Source organism: Anomalospiza imberbis, chromosome 1 (assembly GCF_031753505.1).
Source record: "Anomalospiza imberbis isolate Cuckoo-Finch-1a 21T00152 chromosome 1, ASM3175350v1, whole genome shotgun sequence".
Taxonomy (NCBI): domain Eukaryota; kingdom Metazoa; phylum Chordata; class Aves; order Passeriformes; family Viduidae; genus Anomalospiza; species Anomalospiza imberbis.
In genome coordinates, this window is record NC_089681.1 from 137,825,357 (window position 1) to 137,844,679 (window position 19,323).

Sequence of the window (19,323 nt, forward strand, 5' to 3'; positions counted from 1 at the left end):
TGTTTAAATTTTTAAATATCTTAAAATGGAAGTGATTACAAATGAAGACATATAGGAGTAGCAACTAGAAATGCACACAGAACATTGCAAGTTCTCAAAAAAGCCACTGAACACTACTCATGAGTCTGAAATTATCACTAGTCTAGGGACTAAACTTCCAGCATTTTAACACTATTAGCTGCTGAAGAATAACTAGACAAAGGGTAAAATTGCTAAAAAGCAGATTTATTTATTTAAATTAGATTCAACAGTAGCTCCAACTTCCCTGCTCCTTGGCCCATTTCCCTCTGAGTATGTACACAAGGATTACCATTTTTTAAAACTTTTGTGCTATAGAGAAATAATTTTTCTAGTATTTTGGTTAAATGAAAACTTCATTATTAATAGGAATTTCACCTCATTAACTTATATCCTTGGCAACATGTGCATACAAATCATTTGAATATTCTAGCCAGTATGGTCTGAATTAACACATAGATACTTCCTTTTTCATTACAGGCCAATACATTTCCCTCCTCTCCCTTTTCTCTCTGTACAGCAACTGACCAGAAGCAAACCTTAGAACAGATTTCTTACATTAAATCAAGTTACCTTCAGTTTTGACAACCTGCTAACTTTGCATAGGGAAGACTGTGGCTGTCTTTGCATAAAATACTTCAATTCTTTCAATCTTCATGGGTACTTAAGATCCAAGTAAAGCTGGTTTAAGTTTGGCCATCAGCACAGTGTAGGTGGGAGGAATGAACAGGCAGAGCATTTAGATAAGGTATAGAAGAGAACTGTTGTGCAGTAGTAAGCTGTCATTCTACTCCCTGGTCATAAACTGAGACCTATTACAAATACCACCAATTTCTTTAAAGGAAAGACAAATGAAAATAAAATACAGATGCAAGAGCAAAACTCACCTCTTCCTGATCCAACATCTGTGTCTTCAGTTTTTCTACTAGTTGACTCTGCTGATTAATTTCTTCATCCTGTAGTTGAAATAAGACTGTGTTCATTAAACTGACAAATACCACTCAGAAAAAAGTAATCTATGAGACAGCAAACATTAGGTACCTAACTTTTCCCTATTACTCCCTATTTTGAGATAATTAAACAACAAGGCAATAAAAGTAAAAAACAGCTCTTTTCAGTGGTTGATTTATTAGGTTCCTAACTGGCATGTATGTGTAATACACCATGCTTCAGGTGTACAGGTATACAGCCTTATACCTGTGCTTTTGCAAGTCTTCTCCAAGTTGTTCTAACTTCCAAGGAACAATTAATATTTAATTAAAATATTTTTCTATTCAAATAGAGTACTACTGCCTAAATTTGAGATTATTTATTTCAAATAAAATATCCAAAACATGGAAAGAAAAAAAATTTGTCTTCAAATTACTTATTTTCCCACATTCATTGTTTTCCAACTAACAAACGATACTTCCTTAGTACCAGATAAGGCAACTTTGATTTCTCTTAATCAGAATTAAGAGGAAGCACTCTCAGCAAATACTTAATCAAGCTGAGCTAACAACTTAATATTGGCAAATTAAACACAGAATAAGCTGAGTTGGAAGGGACCCGTCAGAATCATCAAGTCCAACTCTCAGCCCTGTGCAGGACACCCTGAGAGTCACACCCTGTGCCCAAGAGCATTGTCCAAATGCTTCTGGAACTCTGTCAGGTTTGGTGCTGTGAACACTTTCCTGGGAAGCCTGTTTCAGTGCTCAACCTCCCTCTGGATGATGGACCTTTTCTAATATCCAAACTAAACCTCCCCTGACACAACTTCAGGCCACTCCCCGTCAGGTCACAGCAGTGAAGAGATCTGTACCTGTCCCCTCGCTTCTCCTCCTGAGAATGCTGAAGATATATTATACAATAATATAGTTCAAGACATATTTTCACGAGATCTTACATTAAGAATGGCATACCTTGTCATCCAGTTGTTTGTAAAGTTTGGCAATTTCTTCCTCACATTTCCTTCTCTCAGCATCAGTGAAATTGCCAGTTACTCCAATTGTGGTAGCTGGTTTATCATTAATAACAGTAATATCCTTGTCCACTGCAAAAGCTTCTAAGTTGGCTTTCTCCTTGTCAAACTGTTCATCAACTGGTACAGTCTCCCCTTAAAAGTAAACTTAATTTTAGTACAGTTAGTCGTGACATATTTCATACAAAATTACCTTTGAGAGTTATTACATATTTCCTACTAACAGTTTTACACAGTTAATAAGTAATTGAGTTCAGCTGATTACTTGGCAAAACAAAAGACCATTAGATCATTCAAACTATTTCCTGCTTACCACAAAACATTGTATTTCACCCAGTTATTCTGCTATGAGCTCCAAATTACACATCAAACCTTACCTTCTAGAAAGTCACCCAACTTTCCCAGAAGACACAAAACTCTCTCTCCCCCTTGGCACTGTTTTACTAGGTAGCCACATTTACTTTTACATTGCTCTGCTTCTAATTTAAAATATTTTCAGTTACACTTTTATCTTTTTATTTTCATGATGATTTTTCTGATGAGAACACTTTAACTTCACAGAGAAGAAGACAGAACATGCCAAGGTACTTCTCTGGTAAATTAAACTAAATTCCTTAGTGCTTTATTCAAAACATTTTATGCGGTCCTTGGAAAGTATAGGCTCTTCCCAACACTCCAGTATCTCATGTTAAGTATAGTTCATTCAGAACATTGACATTTCAGATGTGGCCTTACATCAGCTCTACGAAACAATAAAAAAAACCCCAACAAAAACCAAAATAACCCCACATCCTACCAAACCTACTTCAGCAAACCCGTTTTTTTCAGATTTGTATCAGGATGTGGTGCAGTTGTCAGATTGCAAAATCATCTTCTATAGCTGTGAAACTCCAGAGTACGTCTGTATGACCTATGTTCTCTTTTCCCTAATTTATGACTTCACTATTAACTTGCATTTTGCCAGCAACTTGAACTGATAAGAAGTTAGTAATTCAGGAAGAATTGACAGGCGCATATTTGGTACTGTCAGCAACTTTGGGGTTTGGGTGAGTTTTTTGCCTATTCACATGTTTGAGTTTTAAATGAGGGCAAGATCTTGTGATATTGTTTTGAATAAGAAAACCAAAATAGAGGAAGCATTTTACTTAGTTTCTGCACTTACAAATAATATCAGTTTTTTGTCTCCCAAAATAATTTTTTTTCAATGTAAATAACTCTAGTCGTGCTAGAAAACCAGGTGTTGAACAATCTAACAGGAATACACTTTCAGACATTTTTGTCGTAACATGATTATCAGAAGTTATTTCAGTTGCAATAAAGCGAAAAATATCACATTCCAAAGCTGACTTACTACTATAGCTTTAACATCCTTATTACTGCCTTGCATAGTGCTCTTAGCTATTTCTGGTAGCCTGAAGACTATTTCAGTGTGTGTTGCCTTGCCTAAAGTTTGCAGAATAATAATGTAACTGCTTCTCACCGTTCCTCCATCTGTTGAGTTCATTTTCCAGCCACTGTATGGTGTTACGCAGAGTCTTGTTTTTCTCTTTTTCCTTCTCATACTTTTTCTTCCACTGTTCTGCAGTGAGCTCCACATTGACACAGACTGTGTTCTTAATGGTCTTTGCTCTACACAGAGAAAGCAAAAAGCTCTGAAACTTCATATTCAAAGAAAGAAATTAAAGGTTACTAAATAACATGTTCACATATCACTAGTGAAAGCAGAAACATTCCCACCTCTTCCAGAACCTTATTTCTACTCCCCGTTGAGTAACTATTCTTTCAATTGGACTGATACAACTGTCAAAGGACAGAGCAACACAACTTTTGGGAAGCTGAGAAATCTCAAGCTCATTGAGTTGGAAAAATTAAGCTGCATATCTTCATCTGAAAGAACTGAGGTCAGGACAGTTGTACACAGTTTTGAACAAAGGATAGTATTCTACATCTAGCAAACTCTGTCCAATGGAGAGGACACTTCTAGCACGCAAACTTCTAGCATTCTTATCTAAGAAACAGCTCATTTCAACCAAAATGCCTAGTTACTAGATCTCCACTAACTAAAAAGGTGTTACAAGCTACTTGGGTAACGGCAGATGTGAGTCTCTATGTTCAGGTGAATTCCATTAAATTAGGTTGGGAGACAAAACTACAGGTACTGATAACATATTCATGAAGTAACGTATGGTTTTCAATATAATGCCATACCTCACTTATCTCAGTAGTTTTCCTGTTTGGTTTTCTACTACTGAATATCCCTCTCCAAAATTCAGAACAGGAAAAGAGCTTACTGGCAGTTAAACATCTCTCTTGCCCTGCATTGACTCCAATAAGGACCCTTCTGCAAAATCTTAAGGAGACATTAACTACTAAAAGAGATATGATTTTCTACTGCATTATATGAATATTACATAGCTTTCTGTTACTAGAGCTGAGAGCTTCAGCATAAATTTGATATCCCTAGGAAGTTGAATTATTATACTGGACTAACTATAGTGGCTGAGACAGGAATGCACTCTGTTAACTCCTGAAGATATCAAGAGCACAAGGCAGTGAAACTACATAGCTGCAGCTGGAAGTCACTTTCCAGCAGCTCATTCACTAAATAATAAAAGGAAAAGACCTCCTACCTTCTAAAAGGAAACCAAAAACCTCCACTGCTGCAGAATGCAGTCATTACTCCATGCTAACTATTTATATTCTGCCAGATTTCTAATGTGGTCTATTTTCCATAATACAAAACTTCTCAGAGAACACCAGTAGGAAACTATCTTGTTGGACTGAAGTGGAAGAGGTACACTAACATCAAAGACCAGATGGACTAGCAGAACACTAACTGGTTTTGTAATGTGCTCCGCTAACTGGTGTGATTCAATCTAGGGGTCAGGAACTGGAATATTACAAAGCAGCAATAATAATACAACAGTAAAGAAAAACCACCTAACAAAGTACCTAATTGGAAATGAGTATGTATAAATTCAGTTACAAACGACACAGGATGCACAAGTATAACTTCAACGTTTACTAGACTGTTAGATACAGACCAGAGAACAGGCTGTCCTGGCAAATAAAGGATTCAACTTACCAGCGAAGAGCCCCTTCCTACCTTCTTCCACTTTAGGGAGGGCAGGGGACAGGGAAGTATTTATAGCCCTCCAAGATTTTACATTAAAACACAATTTGGACCAAATTATATTAAATAATTTTCAGGCTTCTCCTGAAAATACAGTCTTCAGGATCCTGGCTGGTTTAAGGATTTTTATATATTATGAGACAAGACAGATCACAACACTTAGCCATGTATACACTGAAGAATTACACAAAGAAAGTAAACATTCTAATTAATTTGGTTCAGGAATCTTAACAGAGCAACTTACTAATTTCTCAGCGTGTATTTATTCCTCTTAAGTCACGTACTCACCTTTGGCCAAACAGAAGAGTAGATTTAGTTTCAGATTCGTTGTAAGAAGATGGAGAACAGCAAATAACAATAGTGGTTCTGCAATTACCCCCTAGTGAATCTTGAAGGATTCTGGTCATTTTGCTGTCACGATATGGAACATATGTCTACCAAGGAAGAGGTTAAATGATCAGTCATGGCTTTTCAGACACATTTAATTTGCTGAAATATGAACTAAACTTTTGCTAGGTATGACCTCATTAGAAAGACATTAAATTCTACTTTAATTCATTAATCATAAGACTGATGATCCATGGGATGACAAAATTGTATTTCTATGTTTGGTAACTTTTAGAGCACAAGGAAACTTTCAGTATGATGCTCAGGTCCCTTGGCATTAAATGTAACTTATTAATCCTTACCGTCAATACAGTACAAGAGTAATGGCCACCTGCAATTCACTGGCTCATATCACTGAGATTGGTAAGAATTTCTGCACAGTATGTTCAGAGATGCAAACTTTTAACCATTAAGTAAAAAAAGACAAAAGAGAACACTTACACTGCTTTCAGCCAGGGCTGAGATGACATTTCCAAGAGCAGACAAAGACTTGTTGATGTTCTTGGCCTCATCCAGCACAGCACCTTCTGCTCCAGTTTTACTAACCTATACAATATTTCAGGACATTACTAAATGCATCTTCAAAAAATACCTTCAACATTTAAGAGAAAACTTATGTAATTTCCCCACTTATAACTCAGTCTTCCTAATTTTATGAGGTATACATAAGCAAACTATTAGACTCTTTCCCTGATTCATTATCAATTTCTCATTCGAAACTCAGTGTCTGAAGACACTTCTCATGTTTTTAACTGAAGTGATATTGTCCCTGCAAAGTGCACCTTTCTGTAGTAGATAAATGTATAGTTAATAACTTCTGTCAAATTAACAACTTCAAAAGTTTTTTGAAGTCTGTAAAAAAGAATAATTCCTTAAAAATAAATAAGCATTAAAAATAGTTTGTCCAGAAATCATCCTTAAAACCAAACTACCCCTCCCCTTTAAAAGCCCTAAAAAAACAAACCCTAAAACCCAAATCACATACCACTACTACCCCTGGAAAATACAGCAGAAAATCTTCACAAGCACAAATCTGTGAGAACAGATTTTAGAGGCAGAATCTGACCTATGAGAGTGCTGCAGGAACTTAAGTAGCAGAAACATGAAAAAATCTGACCTGATGCCATTCTATTTACCTTGCCTCTTTTGCCTCAAGGGCTGAATTTGACTTACAGTTCTATAAACCTCCCTTTACTGTTTCCACCAAGCTGTGACCATGACTACAATGAAACAATTCAACTTTCCTGCATATAAACTGATACAAAGCATTAGAAAATTCCAACTATTTCAAAGGGACTGGAGAAATGCACCAAAGTAAAGTTTGAAACACAAAGGAACTACAGAGAAAGGAGACCAGCAACCCAGTCCTCTTCTTTAAAATAAAAAAAAGACACTGACTAAAGAAACACATTTCAGAATAAATATAGGATCAGAGACAACAATAAGGTCATAGAACAATGATGTAAGGAAAAACAACAGCAAGCAGAAGTGTCTGAAAAAACTGGAGGCAAAGATAGGGATAAACCCAGAAGCAAAGATGAAAAGAATGTCAGAAATCCAGTTCTTAGAAGACTAATTACAGTGTGTATTTCCTTCCCTGCTTTAAGCTACTGATACAGGAAAGCAAGCTGTCCACCAATGTTAATCAGATTTTCAAATTAAGAAACTTGGTATCACTACATAAGAAAATCCAGATATTCCACAGCCATAAAACTTTATTCCTGTACCTGGCTAACCCACACATCTGTAACACTTTTTTTTGCACTCTCAGATACTGAAACTGAACTTTATCCTCCTTCCCCACCCTAGTCCAGATTTACAAACTCTCACTGGCAGAAATGGGGATCAGCTTAAAAGTGTCTAAGATCCAAGCCAGCCTAGGATTCAGAAACCATGTTTCAACATCAAAATTAACACACCTCAGAGACGACAACTGAACCATCAATATTACACTAATGTAAAATACTTGACTGTAAAGACAAAACACTGTTTCAGAGCAGAAAGAGAAACTTAAAATTACCTTCTCACTACCTGCCAAGTCCACAAGGTAAAGTTTTCCACTTAGCTTCTGTTCTGTTTGAGTATTCTCTTGTTTTACATTAATAAGAAAAATACTATGACTTCGGGAGCTGTGTTCATTCATATCTATAATTCAAAATAAACATGTCAAAAAGATTTGTACAACCAGTCTCACTTAAAACAACACCTCCCCACAGTGCAGCAAGAGATCCAAAGCTAATGAAGCTGTATAGTGTAATCTCTCGATGGCAGCAGACCTAGAGGCAGCAAAACCAATGGTATCATCTAATTGGGTAAGAAAGATCCAGTTTTCCCCTGGGCTCCTATTAATATCACATAAATTCACTCATCAGGTTTGCTAGCTTGTCAACCATGGATTTCACACATTACTTTATTAGAACAGAAAGTATATTTAGGTCTTAATAGAAGAGTCTTTTGTAGACTTCCAGTGTACACCATTTTATCCTTCTCTGAAAGTTTTAACTGCCCACAGCCTCTCATTCCTGTCTTGTACTGCCCCCTCTGCTGTGAAACATTAAGAGAAAACAAGGCTTGTTGAATTTAAAGTATTATTTTAATCCAGTAACAAAATTTAATCTGAATGAGAACATCTGGCCATTTCTTCTTCCTTTTAGATATAAATCTCTCACAGTTCTAAAAGTACCAGCTTACTGATGTTCAAGAAGCACAGAACACAAAATAATATTCTATCCAAATTTTCTTAGTGCAGTCCTCACTTGAACCTTTTTACTTAGGAGCAATGAAGCAAAACCACGAGACTGAAACATTCCTTAAAAGGAACAAATTGTTTTTATTTTTGATCCTTAACCTAAGAAATGAGACGAAAATGCTTATATTTTCTTAATGACTGTATAATCTCTCTTCCTGAATAAAGAACTAAACACAGAAAGATTGTAAAACATCCTCAAATTGGCTCTGAGACTTCTGACAGTCACCTCAGTTGCTAAGAGCTCAAGTCTTACTTTGCATGCACCTACATCTTCCCTTGTCTTCTCTAACCCCTCTGTCATTTCCAAATCCTGCTCTCTGTGGGAATTTGGAGACCTATGGCATGTCTCCTTGCAACTCAGTTGCATGCTACAGCCAAAAATCTTGGGATGCTGCTTAAATCTGCAGCAGGTTTGAATTCTGATCAGCTGCCCTTTGAATATGCAACAGAATGATCAAATTGTAGACGAACCACACTTATAGTTTCCGAGGTTAATTGAAACAAATTCCACAAACTGGGATTTTGCACTATTCCTAAAGCAGAACTACACCTTTTTCTCCAGTGATACATAGTTCCTCACTGATGACTTACTTTTTCTTTTCAATCCCAGTCTAAGAGCAACATGATCTAACCAGAAATGAACTCAAATACTTCGTTCTGAAGTGAAACTGCTTATGCCAGACCCTTTCAAACACCTGAATTATTTAAGCTCACTATCTGTGCCTCCCCTACTTTTTTAAGGCATACCAGAAGCAAATAGATAAATCACTAAAAGGAAACAGAAGATAACACTTACTTGTAACTGCTACGTGTCGATTTGATTTTCCTTCATCTATAGTATCCATAACTTCTTCTGGACTACATACAAAACGCTCTGTGCAACCCTTTGGAAAAAAAAATGGGGGATTGTGAAAAATAACACCACATAAACAAGGCACAAGTAAGTGGTGCACACTAGAGGAGTGCAAGATGAAAATACATCAGACTGATGCTCACCTTTACATAGGGAACTCTATTTTTGTCCTCATGAACAGAAAGATTGGTCTTTGAAACTGGAAGAGAAAACATTCCAAAGCTAAGGCAAAACTGAATGAAAGCACTGCATACAATGCATGCCCGAGTCATAAATGTTACCTCTTAGCAACCCCTTACAAAAACTTAACGTGTAAGAAAGCACCAACACTGCAGCTTCGGTAATATCTTCTAGAGGAGCTCCATGCTTTCCCATTATGAGGTACCTCTATCATGCAAAGTTATTAGCATAATGAATACCTAAGTAATATAAGGGGGTTTTTAACATGTCCCTCTAGAATAACTTATTTTATAGTTCAATACAAATAAAAGTCTTACCGTCCAAAAGGTCCCTTATTTTATCCAAATATATTTCAAAATATGACACCTAGAAGTAAGAGGAGGAAAAGAGATACATCAGAAGGCAAAAATGCTTTGCTTCTTGATCACAAGGATTCAGTATGATTACTATGACCTCCCACATAGCACTACACCCAGCTCAAGTTCTTAAGGCTAAATTAAAATACATCTTTAAGAAGAAATGGTTTTGATCAGAAGTTTCAATCACTATCAGCACTGCCACAGGTTATCAGCATAGCTTCCATCAATGTTTACTGGAACAAAATGAAAGTTTTAACATAATTCTTCTTTAGGAAAATTCAGTTACTTCAGTAATAACTCAGGTTATCAGGTTTCCAAGTTACAGACATTTGAAACAGATACAGAATATCCATTTACACACAGACTACCATCAAGTTTGAATACAGATTAAAGTAAAAATGAAGAAAAGTTTACCTTAATATGAAACTCAAGATTCTCATCCATGGAGTAAATATAATTAAAAATATCTTGCACTATTCTTGGAATAATGCCCATTCCATCTGGGTCATGAAGCTTCCCCTTAACAGAAAAAGATAGAATATAACAAAAAATTAATACTCAATCCAGCACTACAAACAGCATTCAAACACAAAACATCTGGCTCAGTTTAACAGACAAAATGCTGACAGGCATGATGCACTTACTCCATGAAGTAAAGTGAGCCCCACAATTCCCCAAAAGTGAAAAGAACAGCCTCAGAACTCTCCCAAATTACAACAAGTGAAACTATGCTATTGATATCATTCCTCTGTTTCTCATCCTGATACTGGGCATGAAAAAAACCCCACTCTAATTGCCAATCTCAGTCCTAAAAAAAAATAATAGGGTATCAACATGTTGCAAGAAGAAAACAAGCTGACATGTTATTTCTACAAAGCAAAGACTATTATGATGAAAAGACATGACAGTGACAGTAAGAGAAAATTATTTTAACATTTCTTACTTCCATAGTGTGTGTCTTTCCAGATGATGTTTGCCCATAAGCAAATATTGTACCATTGTATCCCTCAAGCACATCTAAAGGGAAAGAATATTTTCATTAGTGTTCATTTCCTTCTTCTAAAGATAAGTTGAATTAATTAGAATGCAAGCAAGCAGGTCCTAAAACGCCCAGCAAGTTAAATCACTCAATGTTTGGGAACCTTGTGCTAGAGTTAGGGGGAGGGAGGGTGTTCATCCCTACATCTTTTAATGCATTTTGCCAACACTGACAATGTCTTAGAAGTTGGCTGATTAGAAGCACCTGCTTCTTCAACCAGAGAAATCAAGACTTCACATTTAGGAAAAAAAGGAAATCGATACAATTGCCAGGCTGAACAGATGGCCTTTGATATCTCAGAAGAAACCAAATAGGAGAACACCATCATATTTTCTGCCTTCAGGCAAGTTTAATTGTCCAATTGTGATGAGAATGAGCAATGCCCTAAGTGTCAAGCATCTTAGTCTTAGGCCATAAGCTTATATTTCAAATTATGAATGAACCAAGCAAAGTTTTAGATTAAGGGGAGAGGGGCTTGTGGGTTGGCTTGTTTATGTGTAAGTTACTCTAGAATTACATCCTGCAAGCAAACTTTTATTTTCCAAAAATAAGCACAAGGAGATACTCCAAATGGGGAGGTCTTTGCCACTCCACCATACTCGTAAATCCATTTGTGTCGCCACTAGAGCTCATTTGCCACTTGATGCAGCACAGCTGAGAAATGCCAAATGGAGCTCAGTGTCTTACATGGAGAAAAGGGGCAGCATTACAATTCTTAGCTAAATTCAGTTTTCAAGGAGCAACCTTCTGATCTGAGCCTAATTATTATTTAACTCATTAATGGGTTAAATACTTGCAGCTGCATGAACTTCCCACAGCAATTTACTTTTCTAATGATGAAAAACACAGTATGTTTACCCAATAGTCTCTTGGTATTAACTAATAGTTGTATTTCAGGGATTTCTGACAAGGCTTTGTACAGCTGTTTTGAAAGCAGGATCAATTAAAACTTATTGATGCCCTCAAGAAATGAATCAATTTTATTTTCAGGGAACTAGCTAATTGCTTACTACAAAAACTTACTGTGGCATATACTTCTTTGTGACAAGACTTGATTTTCTGAAGGTATTAGGCCAAATCTGAGAATTCAGTTTTGGAGAAATTGTATACCCTAGCATGCACAGCAATAATTCATATTTCACAATTATCATTTCCTCTTGCAGTTCTCCAAATAAACTTCTGTATGATGTTTGTCACCAGTAAATTTGGGGGGACATGGGGATGGTAGATGACACATCTCAAACTTATTAGTAACAGTTATTATGTTTAATTTCTGACAAATAGTTTTAAATTATCATTGCAGAGAACTGTAAAAAAAACCCTAAAACGTAACAGGTAAATGTTATCACAACTGAAACAGCAGGTTAAGCACTGACATAATTTATTAGCTCAACTACAGGATGACTGTATGGTGCTACAATCATGTTGGCACTTATCAAACATTCCAAAGATAAAAGGCAGCAAAAGATGTATTCATTTCCAACACTAAAATCCATAGGAATATGAGATTTTCTTATGGTAAATTTGCTCTTCCACCTTACCTTTGACAATCTTTTTAGCACAGTCATTGTATACTTGTTCTTGTGATGTGTTTGACTGGAACACACGGTCAAATATATATGGCTTGGACTGTAAAAACAAAACAAAACAAAAAAAAAAAAAAAAAAAAAAACAAAACAAAACAGAAGAGTTATCAAAAAATGCTGGAAGTGGAACTAGAAGGTGCTTGTCAGTAGTTTAGAAGTACTCTACACTGTCTCAGCCCAATCTTCTATTTTAAGCACTTGAAGACTGTAGTGTGGAAATCAGCTTAAATAGTGTTGCCTAAATCTTCACACGCTTACTTACAAGGAAGGCCCTGAATTAAATATATTTGGTTTCAAAGTGTTATTTACATACTTCTGCAAAACTATTCTGCCACATGACCTCAAGTTACTTGATTTACAAGGTAAGCCAATGCCTGGTCTGTACATCTAAGAACCCCTTATTCTCACTTTCCCTGGTAGTAGGTTTACTCTGGTAAATTCAAATTATTTTTTAAAAACATACCCCATGACATAGAGTATCTGTCTTGGTAGTGTTTCTTGAAAAAAATCAAACAAAAAAAAAAAATTCAACATAAACTACTGTGCCATATAAGACATCCTTAAAATAAAGCTCCCCAGGCAGAAGAAAAGGCAATACTGGGGAAGGGAACCTTTCACAAGACTCATTTTGGAAAACACTACATGAGGAAGATCTGGCAGAATTTTGAGAGGAATGCTGGATATTGCTTTGTTTTAGAGAAGAGATTCTCATAACAGATCTAAGCAGCTGAAAATCCAATAGGATATAAATGATTATGCTCATCTTACAAAGCTCAAATTTTTGTAGCACTTTCAGAGCTTGATTTTGTAGGTAGCCAAGCAGATGGGCGAAGTTTACAAAAAACCTAGGTCACTTCACACTGTTAAACTCCCTGCACCTGTAAAGTGTTCCATTCTGCCTAAATTTAATTCATTATCATCCTCCCACAAGGATATTCTGGAATTGCCTCTCTGGCAAAGAAACAAGTATGGCTTCCATCTTTTAGCCAGACACATGTGCCTTCCCTGGCCTGGCCTTCCATTTGTCTTTTAATAATATCTAGCACCATACCAAACAAAGCATTTTGAGACTAAACACATTTATCTGAGGCCTTGAAATCAAGTGGATGAGCACTCTCTTGGAAAAATAATTACAGTGTTCACTGTATAAATATGTTCAAGAAACCTCAAGACTCAGTAGGCAGAAACTGTCCCTAAGGGGCTGAAGTTTGTCAGAACGCTTGTTTCACAGCAGGGAAAACACCTCCCTTCTCCATTACTCATTTCAGCTTCAAAGACACCTCAAATCCCTATGTTCTACAGGTAGAACTGAGGCAGTTAGATACACCAGAAGGGAGGTGACTAACAAGTACCCCTGAGGTAAGAAAATGAAGGCTGAGAACACATTACAGAAAAAGGAAGATCCTGTAGAAAAGATGACACCATCTTTCTCACTAGCAGTTGTAGTGTCAAAAAGCCTCCAATTTCACAGATATCAATCAGCTACACTACACACTGCAAGTCAGCTACACCACAAAACATTAATCAGCTCTGTTTCGTGCTCCAGTGCATATTTATATGCACTGAAATAATTCCATTGTGGAATAGAAAATCAAGCTGCAAGGCCTTTACTTGGGCAGTATAGCCTTTAATTGATCTTTTTAATTTATACAGTGAAAGCTGCGAAGCACATGACCAATTTCAATTTCCCTAAAGTTAACAATTGCTACCAATACACAAAACTTAATTTTGGCCAAGAGAATCCTCACAAGGGGTCCTGTTGTCACTTGTAATTTCTTCATCCTTTGCATGTGGAAAGTGGAATATTTCTTCACATATCCTCATTTTTATCACACCTATGAAAATCCATATTAGTGGCATGTCCCTGCTTCATCATCACTGAGTCAGTATCTAATCAAGTAAGTTTAGACAAGCAGGTTCCAAGATAATTATGTTTTAAGAATGCAAATTACTCCCACTCAGTATGGTTTCACATCTTTGACATATACAATGCAATGTCTTATCACTTCTCTTCACAGTCTACTTTCTGCAGTAAACAAAGCTAAAACAGTATTACACGGATTACCATGCCCTAGAAAGTCTCCTCATTACCTTTAAGAGATTAATCAAGAAAGATTAAAGTGTCAGATATTTTTTCTGCACCAGATGCCTTTTCTTCCCCAAGAAGTAAACAATCAGATCTAATGATGAACCCAAGACACAAAGAGCCCAAGCAGCATTACTGTGTGGTGTCCCTAACAGGGGTACTAGCAGTGTCACCAACACAGTATGAGGCTGCTTTGACACACTCCCGAAATTTTCAGGAACTGGTGCTCAAATTCTGTTAGAAATTTAATACATATGGCCTTATAAGCAAGACATAAAATACCAAGCAAACAAGCAGCACTTCTAGCTTCCTCTCTCAGACTCTTTTAGTTCCTTGCCCAGCATTTCTTTTGTCTGTAGTCAACCACAAGACAACTGCAGCTCCCGCAGTTGCCTTGCACTTGAAGGGATGTGGTCTCACAGCAAAACTTTCCAAGTGCTCTCACAGCCTTCAGAGAGGTGCAGCTGCCAACATGATTTAGCAGTAGTTAAACTGAATCTTAATAAAGGCATGATGCTGAAGTACAGTTCCATAGCTAACTTAAAGACTACTTACCCACTGTATAAACAAATGCTCAGCCAATCTAAATTATACAAAATTTGGAGTACATGTGAGTTTCTGTGGAAAAGTTTTTTGTCAACATATCCAATGAAGACTACAGAAAAATCTGCAATCACAATTACACTGAAAACTTACATCAAAAGTCCAAGAAATACTAAAAGTTACCTCCATAAGTGTAATTTTAAAAATCCCTTATTACTATTGCAACTTTCCATACAGCACAGAATTGGTTATTCATAAGATCAACTGAGTTTACATTACTCCTTATGCACTGAAGCAAAGTCAGCAGTAAAAAATTCACTTGAAAAACAAGTAGCCTATTTTTCTACCACAACACATGCAGAAGCTCTTTAATGTTTTTTGCTAGAACGGACAGATAAAACAGTGCTACAATACCTACCCACGCTTAGCCTATTCTTGGTGAAAGGTTAAAGTAGTACATAATGGGCTTACTTTGCCTTTAAGATCTGCATCTATATTAAAGAATGTTCTTCCTATCAGCACAAAATATGCTAAAAGATTTATCCAAAATGGAATAATTTCTGGAAAGTATGATGTCAGATACCTGACTCACTTCTACCTATTACTAAGCTAAGGTATTGCTGCTTTGACACACCTAATCAAGTCCAACACTGTCAATGGGTGAAAAGGCACAGCTACAAATTAATATTTTAATTTTAGGATAAAGAAAAAGGATTTTCTTCTTGTGTTAGCCTCATGCACACAAAAGTGCAGCTGATACAGAACAGTCAGTGAATCTTAGCTTTTTGTCCTCTTTTTCTTATTTCTGCGGAAATACTGCATCTCAAGTATTAACTTTTACAGCAGTTATTTATTGCTATAGAACTACTAAAACATGTGATTTAAAACATTGTGACTAGAAACTCAATTTCCAGAATGGAAACAGTATTTTTTGAATAAATGTTTCAGCCAAACTTTTACTTTAGTAGAAAGTGCCTTCTGAAGAGAAAACCAAGTACTGCTGTTTATAAAAACAGTCACTGCATTTCAGGACAGAAAACTCCAGCAAATATGAACAAGGTGCTTCTACACAAGTGGCTCTGCAGCCAGGGAGAAAAGCTCTGCGTTTACAGATTCCTGGACATCAGAATATTTCCTTTCTGTTAAATCATCACATCACTGTCACCTGAAAAGCACCTTTGTTACTCAACATTTAATGGAATAAACTAAGAAAAAGAAATAGAGAGAAACACTGGAAGAGTATTATTTCAGCTACAGATTGCAATTCCTGATTCATATTTAAAGTTCCACTGTAGGGCTGATGCCTTTTTTTTGTCTCTAATTAAACACTGCTTTATTTGTGCATTAGATAATAATAATAATAATAATAATAATAATAATAATAATAATAATAATAATAATAAAAGTTACTTTAAAGAATGCATTTAATTTCTTGAATTTATACAGTCCAGTACAGACTTCAGCATTTTTCTTTTGAAAAACCTACTACTAAAAGCTGCAGTAGTACCAAGTGACCTTCATTACCTGATTCTAACAACTTTCTAACCTAGCCTTGTCTCATTTAAGATCCAACACTAGTTTAAAAGATAATGAAAAAAGAAAGCCAAATGTCTCAAACTCTTTCCAGGATCACAGGGGTACATCTTAAACAAATATGAAAATAAAGATAAGCAGCCATGACTCTTTCCTGAAAGCCATACAAATAAGGAACAGACAATTATCATGACTAAAAACCTTTTGGACAACAGAGGCATACTGCCCATTTCTGTGCACACCCATAAGGCCTCACCTCACCTAGTCACTGGGTAGTGCTGCTTTTGGGTCGGGCTTCAGTTCCAAACCCCAGAGTGTCACTGTATTCAACAATATATCTTTTGGGTAGTTTTAAGATGAACAAGACTAGATATAGAAAGGTTTTTAAAGATGTACAGACACATTATGCAGAATTATAAAGCTACTCAGTTGCAAGCAGCTTTATGTTTGATAAAACAAAGGAGATAATCCCACATCAAACTGCTCTTCCTCCCTGTTCTATCTTAAAGCCTGAAATCCACTAGCAAATTGCTATCAATTTTCACATACAGATACATTTCTAATGTTTAGCATGAAAGTCATATAACAAGTAATCCTATCATCTGTTTTAACAAAATCCTTATATTTAATTAACAGAAAAAGTCATTAGGAAAAAATTATTAATATACTACTAAGATGGAAAGAAGTCACCTGCAATAAAAAAATTAAAAGCCCTTTACTAGTTAAAAAGTTTCATTCTGTGGAAAGAAAATACTTTGTTTCACAGTCTGATTTTTAAAGCAGACCAACATCATATGTCCCCTCAAACTGCTGTTACACACTAGCTACAGTTAAAACTTTTATTTTATCTAACACAGATCAAAATGACTTACTTGTCCAGAAAGACAAGGATGACATTAATTTCATAGGAGCTAGGAAAAGAAGGGAAGACAGCTAGCTCAGAGATGACAGGGGAGTCAAGGAAGGAGGAGGGTTTGGCTATAGTCACTAATTTTCTTCCCCACCCTCCTCCAGAGGAGTCAAATCTGCAGCCTGGGATCAGCTCTGCTTCTGCTGCCTCCCAGTCTTCACCTCCCATCGACCATCACAGGCAACTCCCAAGATCATTAAAACAGCCCCCTACTGCTCCAACCCCGAGCCAGGCACCCACCAGGCACCCACGGGAGGTGCAAGTCCTCCAGGCAGCTGAGGGAAGCAGCTATAAAAAACCAAAAGTGGCTCAATTACTGCTCAACAGGCAGCAACAAGGGCAGAAACCAAAGAGCTGAGGTAACCAAACATACAGCTTATGGAGGAAGCCTTTCAGACACTGTTTCATGAGCACTGCTTTTGCTATCCTCCCTTGGGCAATTCTGCAACACACAGAAAGAAGTGGTGCCTGGCTACAGGCGCAGGTTAGACGGTCCCTAAATCTGTAAAAACTCAGTCAAGCTATTGAAAACAAAACCACCAAACACAAGTTATTGTCAACAGTTTTAGAGATGCAAGTCATAATTTTGAGGATATCAATCTTGTCCTATAGCCACCATTACAAAGCCAAAATCAGAGAGTATCAAACCTTTATTCAAATTTTGTGAAACAAGACACAAATACTGTCACTGCTACCAAATTTAATAATATTGGAGGCATTTTACCCCAAGTCAGACATGGCAAGTCCTGGATCCAGGACAACTGGGAAATTGGTTGTGATTTTTTCCAAGGGGAATACACCAAAGTACAGCTGGCAACACTAAACATCAATCCTGAGCAGAAAGCCCCATATGATCCCCCAGGAGCACAATGTTAAACTGTTCTACTCAGATACAGAACCACCTCAGCACAATCTACATTTTAGATAATTTAAAAATGCACCTAAAGAGTATTTTAAAAAGAGAAGCTTTCATTTATAAGAGGGCTACTGAAAGAAAATTTATTTTTAAAGTCAGAACACGTGGAGGTTTCCACACTAAACTGTGGATTATAAACAGACAATGAAGTGTCACAATGAATGGGTATTCACTGATGAAAGTGAGATTATTCACTCAAGTTAAATTTTCCATTTTCCAGGATTGGTTCCTTCCTCTGAGTTTACCTGTACAACCTCAGGAAGAAGTGATGTACTCCAAGATAGTAACTTGCCAGCTGAAATAAGCCCAAATTACCTCATTTCACAAGCACGCTATTGTTCTTGCCACTCCAGACTCATGGAATTCCATATTTTATAGACAAATTCAGCTGAATATTAACAGACTAAAGCACTAGTATTTAGTAACTCCTCCTACAAAATATTATTTTATTAAATTGCCTCCATTGCCTCCTGCAACTTCAGATACTGTGCAAAAAAGCTATTATCGGTAGCCTCAAAAAACAAAACATAAACCCCTAAAATTTTTAGACAGATAACTGGCCTCTAAGTTACTTTCAGCAGGAATCAGCAGCCTTTTATGAAATATATTTACACAAAAACACAAATTAAAAGTTAACAAAAACAAAACAAACACTGGGGCTAAAGTGTGTTTGTACAACACCAACCAAACCACCCAACAAACTACTGTACTTCATTTTTATATTTCAGCTCCACTTTGTAGCTAGCTACGTTCCACTGAAGAAAAAGGAAAGGATTATCTTTTCCCCTGCAACATCCATGTTGTTTTTAACAGGCCTCATACCTTGCAAGGAGACTCCACTTAAAATACATTTATGAACACGCAGTAAGGCAAGCGGTCTGTTTATTCTGATTTAACAACAACAAAAAAGAAGCTGTCAGCGGAAGACCGATGTACAGATCCTGAGCACTAATTCTCTGGAGCCTGCACTGTCGCTCCGCATTTCTTGCCCAAAACTCTCCGCAGACAGCTATCGGGCGGCAGCTCCCACGCGTGCATTCAGCAGCCACACAGCACGGCCGGACGGCCCGG

General features: G+C 36.7%; 1 protein-coding gene across 4 annotated transcripts in view; it reads right to left on the reverse strand.

Annotated features, from left to right (window-relative positions):
• The window catches only part of KIF5B (kinesin family member 5B), a 102,975-nt gene that overhangs the window by 13,472 nt on the left and 70,180 nt on the right, over positions 1–19,323 (reverse strand). For 2 of the 4 annotated variants that reach the window (XM_068173000.1, XM_068172991.1), the window contains exons 2-13: positions 12,220–12,307; positions 10,583–10,656; positions 10,054–10,158; positions 9,598–9,646; positions 9,244–9,299; positions 9,044–9,131; positions 7,519–7,643; positions 5,940–6,044; positions 5,400–5,545; positions 3,459–3,607; positions 1,920–2,113; positions 906–974 (exon numbers count right to left, since the gene is read on the reverse strand). In XM_068173000.1, the coding sequence (XP_068029101.1) occupies positions 906–974; positions 1,920–2,113; positions 3,459–3,607; positions 5,400–5,545; positions 5,940–6,044; positions 7,519–7,643; positions 9,044–9,131; positions 9,244–9,299; positions 9,598–9,646; positions 10,054–10,158; positions 10,583–10,656; positions 12,220–12,307 (1,248 nt within the window). Of the gene's footprint in view, positions 1–905; positions 975–1,919; positions 2,114–3,458; positions 3,608–5,399; positions 5,546–5,939; positions 6,045–7,518; positions 7,644–9,043; positions 9,132–9,243; positions 9,300–9,597; positions 9,647–10,053; positions 10,159–10,582; positions 10,657–12,219; positions 12,308–17,298; positions 17,431–19,323 lie in introns of those variants that run through there. The other 2 variants (XM_068173010.1, XM_068173018.1) reach the window with 2 other exon arrangements.